Source organism: Ahaetulla prasina, chromosome 7 (genome assembly GCF_028640845.1).
Source record: "Ahaetulla prasina isolate Xishuangbanna chromosome 7, ASM2864084v1, whole genome shotgun sequence".
Classification (NCBI taxonomy): Eukaryota; Metazoa; Chordata; class Lepidosauria; order Squamata; family Colubridae; genus Ahaetulla; species Ahaetulla prasina.
The window spans coordinates 47,015,385-47,023,760 of record NC_080545.1 but is presented as its reverse complement, the minus strand read 5'-3'; the positions used below and the strand labels follow the sequence as shown (position 1 = coordinate 47,023,760).

The 8,376-nt window shown below is 37.1% G+C and overlaps 1 protein-coding gene across 1 annotated transcript in view; it reads right to left on the bottom strand.

The window, feature by feature from the left end:
* Positions 1-1,007: 1,007 nt before the first annotated feature.
* The window catches only part of TBK1 (TANK binding kinase 1), a 41,883-nt gene continuing 34,514 nt past the window's right edge, over positions 1,008-8,376 (bottom strand). Inside the window, exon 21 of the mRNA XM_058190387.1 lies at positions 1,008-6,630. Within this exon, the coding sequence (XP_058046370.1) occupies positions 6,579-6,630 (52 nt within the window). The 3' untranslated portion in view covers positions 1,008-6,578. The remainder of the gene's footprint in view (positions 6,631-8,376) is intronic.

The window sequence follows — 8,376 nt, the reverse complement described above, 5'->3', positions numbered from 1 at the left end:
AAGATGGTGCTGGTATTAATCCTTAGCAGAGTTAAGAATCTGTAAAATGGCCATAACACAGTCAGTTAACGAGGCAGATTTCAGTCACTTCACCAAATATTTGGGAGCTGCTTTAGAGAGAAAACAGAATAGGGTTTAGGACAGCTTGCCATGGCCATTTCACCATGGCTATCTCGCAGCGGCTACCTCACCATGGCAAACTTGTTGTGGGACAACTCGCATAGAAAATTCTACTTGGAATAACTCAGTGCAATAAAGGTTATCCTCCACTGTTTCTTTGACATCATTTCCATTGACAAAAATGGAAATTATGTCAAAGAAACAGTGGCAGATAAGATTTATTGTGTTGAATTATCACATATGGAATTTTCAGTTGCAAATTACCCTGTGGCAACTTGGCCATGGCAAGCTGTCCTGCAGCGAGATGGCTGTATCAAGATGGTCAAATCAAGTTGGCCATGGTGAGATGGCTGCAGCAAATTGTTTCATTCCAAACAGAATACAATGGAGAGCAAGGAAGTAATATTGTAGATTAGAAGGACAAATAAGGTGCTATGTGGTTCAAGAAAGTGTCTCTGGTCTTTAAGGGCAAGTTATAAGGAATCCCCAGACAAAAGAAAGGGAGATCATTAAATAAAATTCTTGTCTCAAGGGAATCCATGATAAAGTTTACAACTGAAATAAACTGTATTTCACAAAATGCCTTAATTATATTTTTCATACAGATAGTCCTTGACTTACAGCAGTTGTTAGTGACCGTTCGAAGTTACAACGGCAGTGAAAAAGATGACTTATGACCATTTTTCATACTTATGAGCATTGCAGCATTCATGGTCACCTGATACACATTTGGATGCTTGATAGCTGTCTCACATTTATGATGGTTGCAGTGCCTGGAATCATGAGATTCCCTTTTGCGACTTTCTGACAAACAAAGTCAGTGAGGAAACTAGATCCACGTAAAAACGGTGTCACTAATTGAAAAACTGCAGTGATTCACTTAACAAATGTCGTGAGAAAAATCGTAAAATGAGGCAAAACTCACTTAACGAATTTCTCACTTAGTAACAGAAATTTTGGGCTCAATTGTGGTCATAAGTTGAGGACTACCTTTACTGGGTCAATATTTCTCAAGCATTATTTGTTAGGTTGCTTGCAGAATATGGAAAAGCAAGGACAGCCTGGCAACAAAAAGTTTGCTCTATTATGTTACCCATAGCTACCTATGGATGTGAAAGTTAGATCTTAAAAAAAGCAAGACAGGAAGAAAATTGACTTGTTTGAGCTGTGGTGCTGGAGAAGGCTCCTATGTATTTCTTAGACAATAACGGGTTACTAACAAGTAAGTACTTGAGTGTATGACACCAGACAAGTCACTAGAAGGCAGAATCACAAAACTTCATCTCACTGACTTTAGTCATGTCATGCAGGGAATTCACTGGAGAAAGCCAGTGAATGTTTGAACGGGTTAGCGGTAAAAGGAAACTGAGGCGTCAAAGAACATGGCGGCTGGACACTATCAAAATTGACACCAACCAGAGCATAGAGAAGCTCAGAGAAGTAGTGCAAAATCAGAAGATGTGGAGAGAGAGCTGGCCTATAAAATCACCAAGAATCAGGCTTCAGTTAATGGATGTCATCATCATCATCTGCAGGAAGTTTAGAAGGATGCACACCATTCCATTCTCCTTTATCCATAAATATAGACACTGAAATTGTGAGCCATATTGGTTGCACTGTCTTTATAGTTAGGTCTCTTTTTTACTTAGTTTTTCAGTAATATTACCAATTATTTGGGAGCTGCTGTAGGGATTGCTGATTTAACAAAAGTTAGCTTGAAACACATTAAAATAGTTCAAGAGTCAGTACTTAAAAGGCTGAGAAACAACGCCATAAACTTGGCATGAGCTTTTCTTACAGTATTTATAATCCAAATGCTTTTGTTTATTATTACTTGTAATCATACTACAATTATCCTGTTCTTTCTAGCAAAATCTTTTATTGCTTATTTTTGAAACCAAGTATTACAGCCAATTCTACAACTTTATAGTTGTGCTATCTTTAGCTCTTGTTTATTTTCATACAATAAGCTTGCTCTCCACCAATGTTTTCTTATTCTTGCAACCAAATATTACACAAAATTCTGCAACTTTAAAATCTTGCTATCTCTATATCTCTTTCAGCTCATGTTTACTTTCATGTAATAAGCTTATTCTTTACCATGTTTCACTGGTTCTTTTTTCTACCCAAATACTCACTTCTTTGCTTGTGAGGAGCAAAGTAGTGGTGACAATCTGGAACAGGTTTTATACATATCATGAAGTCTGATGTTCAACAAAAAAAAATCTGTTATAAGTAAAGACTGGATTTCTAGTTTTTGAAAGCAGATTCTGAAAGTCTTAACTTTTTCTTTCTATAGTATTGTGTGTATGGGAAGGGAGAATATACACAATGCTTTTTAAAGTAATTATCTCATCTCTGCATTATATAAAAATTATCAAGAATAAAGAAGACAAAAATTCCCACTTTCAGTGTGTGACATCTATGTCCAAAACATCACCCCATAGCATATATAAGCATTAATTCCAGAAATCTATACAGCCCAACTAAGGATAGTTTTAAGGATAGTTTTAGTAGATGTGTGGAATAGAAGGGGAAAGTCACAAAATCTACAGCATTAGAGTTCCCATTGTTGGAATATTAAGTCCTGAAGTATGACAGGCCATTTACCCAGAACTGAAAAACATTGCAAATTCCCACTTTTTAACAAATTTAACAAATACTAAGAAAGCCATGCTTGTAGGGAAATAAGTCACTCTGAAAATGATGGTGGTAAATAAAATGGATTGACTCATAGAATATAGTAAGCATCTGTTAGCTTAAAATAGTGGCTGGGGTGGGGGGGTGAGGAGACAGGAAATGCTACTGTTTGTACACAATGAAAATTTGCCTCCTGGTTAAAGAACTGCTAAGAAATGCACCATATGGGCCTATTTGGGCAATTCATTCATTAAAGGGACCTCTGGTGGCTCAGACTGCTAAGACAGTCTGTTATTAACACAGCTGCTTGTAATTACTGCAGGTTCAAGTCCCACCAGGCCCAAGGTTGACTCAGACTTCCATCTTTTATAAGGTAGGTAAAATGAGGACCTAGATTGTTGGGGGCAATAAGTTGACTTTGTATATAATATACAAATGGATGAAGACTATTGCTTAACATAGTGTAAGCCGCCCTGAGTCTTTGGAGAAGGGCGGGATATAAATGCAAAAAAATAAATAAATTAGAGCCACTGAAACTAAAATTATTCTTGGTTTTAGATACAAAAAATATACTTTGTTTTAAATAGTTTTACAATTATATATGCATATTTATATAGGCCATAATCAGAAAATAAACATCTGAATGGACAGGTAGAAGACTTTAGTACAGGTTGATTGTCAGCCATCCTTCTTCATGGATAATGACAAGAGTAGCATAGAATTAGGGGAGCAGCGTTCATATCCATATAGATGCAACACCCTCTGAATATCGGGACAAGCACGAAAGGCAGGTGTGGACCAAGCGGATGAAAGCGGGTGTCATCTGCAGGAAGATTAGGGTGAGCAGTCTAATTTACCCATGCAGCAGTAGCTTGCCCAGCAGGTGTAGCGGTGGCAGAAGTCATAGCATGCTGTAGTCCTTCTGAATTGATGCTACCTCAGCTGGGGCCAGCGCACTTACTGGGATTCCAAAATGGTCCGAAACTGAGTATAGCGCTGCTTGTCATCAACCACCAAGCTGAAAAGACAGCAGCAGTTGCAGCTCCTTCTAAGGGTGTCCTAAGTGCTCCTGCAGATGGGGAACTAGAATCCATAGCACTTTCATCTTGGGCGCTTCTTGCTTGCTCTCGCTTGTGGAACTTGGGATCCTGCTGAGCTGTGTGGGAAGCATTTTCTCCAGCACAGTTCCCACCACGCTGTAGATAGGCTGAGCCACTTCAGAGCTGGTCCAGAAATGTCACTCTTCCTCCAACTCTTGGGATAGCCCACAATGCCTCTTGTGTGGACCTTCACCATGAACTGGCTCCAGAGCTTGTTCACAGTATCCTTCAGGATTTCTTGCCTGGCAGCAGGACTGGTGGCAGGACATCCTTGGCCATGCTCCCACTCAAGAAAATTCAAGACAGAAGCACCAAAATGTATGCCATTTAAATGTGTTGGGTTGCTGCTTACTTTAATACCTGATACTCTTTTGTATTAGGCTATTGAATAGGGTAGTTTTTAACCCACAGGTTAAATTCCATGCAATCTTGTGGTTAGTACTTGAATTACAAGATGGATGCAGATTGATATCTACTTTAAGTTTCTGCAGGCTGCAATTTTACATATACTGTACATAGACAGCTCCCATTTGCAGTATAAGCATTATAGCTGTTTTTACACATGAATTGTCTAAAATAAGGGAGATGCTTTTTTCTCTACTATATTTTGGATGGTGAATGTTGGAGAATTTAAATTAGGCATTTCTGAGTATATTTATCAGTAGAACTACTGATTCCACATTTTCTGCAGTGACATTATTACTCAACCAAATCCACACAATCTTGTGGTTAAAGCTTATAGCATCAGATATAGCATAATAATTAAATAGATTTTGCTAGCACAGTTCTCTGCATCTTTCCTAAATATCCACTTTGTTCCCCTAAAATAGAATTGCATACCATAACTTTGGAGAAAGAAGAGATACTGCAATGCTGAAAAATGATTCACTCTCTATATTTAGCTGCAACACAAAGATAAGAGTCATAATTGCACTGAATGTTGAAACTATTAGACAGATTTTTTTCTTCTGTTCAGTCATGTTAAGGTTAGAAATCAAGAGACCATGAGGAAGTTACCAACATAATAATGAAATAATTTTCCTATTTTATTTAACTTTAAAATGCCAAGTGCCAATCTATATAGAATCTATAGGTGTTTTGTTTTGCTTTTTATATAAGCTCCACTGAAAGAAACACAATGTGCATAAAGTTTCAAGCTACCTAATTCTGAAATGGTGTCAAATTAGCTAGTCTGTTCCAGGAGTGACTCAGAACAGATTGATATACCAGCCTTGGATACCTGACAAACAGGAAAACATGTTATTACTGAAGTCAACAGGATGTCATTAGCTTGGTTTGGTTGGCCTGCAAGAATTAATCACCAGAAGTGAAACTTTGAACATTTTTGTGGGTTGGAGTCAGACCTATTCAGATTCAACTCCTATAAGACTTAAAAAGATCCCCAGTATTTTCAGTGGATCTAAGCATGTATAACCATCCATCTGAATCCAGCTCTGTATGTGGGGTATCTGCATGAAACATATTTGTGCAAACTTCTGTAATTTCTGTTTTATTTAACATGATCAAATCTTAATACAGGTAGTTCTTGACTTACGACCAGTTGCTTAACAACTGTTATATTACAATGAATTTGAAAACAGTTACTTGTAATCTGTCTTTGAAGTTATAACTGCCCCACCACTTAGTCATATGATCAGGAGCATTTACGACCAGTTTCAGCATCCTGCAGTCACATGAACAAGTTTTGTGATGGTTTTTGCGGTTTTGGGCAAAAAATGGCCATTGGATGAATTAGATTTAGACTTACGACCAAATCATTCACTTAACAACTGCACCACTTACTTAATGATTGCAGTAACTCATTTAACAATCATCATAAAGACATAAAAATTGAATCTGGTCATTAGACCTATGACTTATAACTAAAATTTTGTGCTCAATTGTGGCTGTAAGTTGAGGATTACCTGTATGAATGTAATAAAAAAAAGGAAACAATTTTCTAATATTTTATTAGAATATTGGAATGACTGGAATCAATATATTCTCTGTACCAAAGTTGTTTATTATGAATCTGCATGTTATAATGTTAGGGCTAGGATTTAAAATTATATTTAAAAACACATACAATCTTTTTAACAATAAAAATGATTCACTGAATTTGAAATAGAGTGTTGTCTTAAAGAAAATAATTTTAAAAGGTTTCAAGTTTGCAATTCACTTGTGATTTAGCAAATTACCAATTTAGCAAATGAAGGCTGAATTTAGCTCTAAGTGCCAATTAGAAAATTATAATTTTAATAAAGTATCAACACATCTAGAATAGGAATGATTTAAAAATCCAGAAATATTTCTGTCACTGGTGACAAATGTACTGTATATTCACAATAAAACGGGAAATTCTAGATTATCATTACTGAGATTTTATTGAAATTATTTAAAGGAAACCCTCATCATTTTTTAAAGAACATGATAGTTCAAAAGGCCACAATTTTCCCTATAACACTTACAAAAATGAAATAAGAACTTTTCAAATTGTGTCAGCATACTCAGAATCGCCACAATATGCTGCTACACATATTTATATAGGGAAAAATCTACTTTTAACATTACCTAAACATAAAGTCTACATATTTACAGTATATACATATTTACATATTTCTGTTAAATACTGAGGAAAATGCAAAAAGAGAATATTCTTTTTGCATATACATGTTCTTGCTGTGCAAAGTCAATAAAGCTATAATGGTAAATATATAGCTACATACAATCTACATTTCGCGGGCCACCATCCATTGTCAAAGCACCAAACCTAAATAAAAAACACAATTCAGTTATTACCAATAGGAAACGCTATGCTAAATATTACATAATTTAGCTTTTAGACTATCTTAGAGAAGTAACCGCAAGGTTTTAAACAAAGTAATACCTAAAGTGATGCAAAGGTTTGAAAGAAATAATGTGCTTTAAGATGGTAAAGGATGTGGATATTTGATGGATTATCTGCTGTTTCTTGCTTTGAAGAATTCTAAACATTCCGTTTATACGTGAACAATGTTGGGAAAAGTTGATTGACGACTCCCACAAATCCCCATTCTGCCTTAAGCAGAATGCCCATGACTGTTAACACTTCAACAAACCTTGCCTATGAAGAACATCTGGGGGGGGGTGGAGGCAGTGTGGCCACTTCGTTGTTTGCTCTCACTTCAGGAAGGCTTGTTTTTTAAAAAAATTCCAGCTTGATTTTCCTTGGGTGATATTCTATATTTCCAGCAATCCATTCGATTTTATTGCTATTCTGTCGTATCAATCTACTGGTTTACAATACAAATTCTGGGCTTTGCTGGCTTATACTTCTTATGCTATTCAACCCCCCTTTTATGTTCTTCATACTTCTCAACAATTTTAGAAATAAACCATCCTGTTCTCTTTCTACTATTTGTCTTTCTGTTTTGTCTTTGGTTGTAGTTGTGTATAAACACAGACTATTCCTTTAGGTCAGTGTATTATATCTGTCATAGTAATAATATACATCTCAAATGCATTTTTTAAATAAAAAGTTGCACATACAACTTGTGCAACAGTCATTAAAGAGGCTAATCTGTCAGTTAATGGGCATTCTAGAAAAGCATTTAGTATTTAGAAAAGCATGTGCCATTCTCTGAATTTTAGTAAAAGCTTATATTTAAAAAAAGTTGCTGTTATTTAGAATCTGACCCATTCTGCACTGATTTTGCACAATGTGTCTCTAAGCTTTTTGATGGACATTCCACAGGCTGATCTATTCTTTCCATATTTCTGCTATATTTGCCCCCAAAAAATCCATTCCATAAAAAAAATATAAAGAACTACAGATAACTTTCCCATTATAGCATATACCTGAAACTTGGTTGAGTCAAAGTTTGACTCAAATATTGCCATTTTTGAATCTTGAATTCAAATTGAACTGTGATTGGTTTATATAGCTCTAATTTATGAAGCACTGATATTTACGTGATGTCTTACTACTGTTTTCCTGAAAAGAAATCTATTCCCAAAATAAGCCCTAGCATGTTTTTATGCATGCGCCTAATATAAGCCGTACTCCCAAATAAGCCCTAATTAAGAGCCAGCTGGCCATTCTGTCTGGTTGCCCGCAGTGCTGCAGCCATGGGGTGAGGTGGGTTGGAGCTGCCCCATGCATTCCGCAACACCTTACCTCAGAACTCCCGCAGCCAGGCCATCCATGTCTTGACACCTGCCTCGCAGCAGCAGCAGCCATGTGCAACAGGAACCCACATGGCTGCTTCTTCTTTTCCTTGCTCATGACCACAATGGAGCAAGAGGCCAAGTGGTGGGTGGTGCCGCGGCCGCAAGATGAGGCAGTTGTTGGGGCATGGATGGCCTGGCTGCGGGGGCCCTGAGGTAAACCGGTGTGGGCACATGGGGCAGTTCCACACCACCTCGCGTTGTGCCCATGGCAACAGCGCATCACCCAGCCTCCTGCTCCATTGTGGCCATGAGCAATCAGAAGAAGTGGGCCAGTAGCCATGCTGTTGGATCTATTGCCACAAGGCGA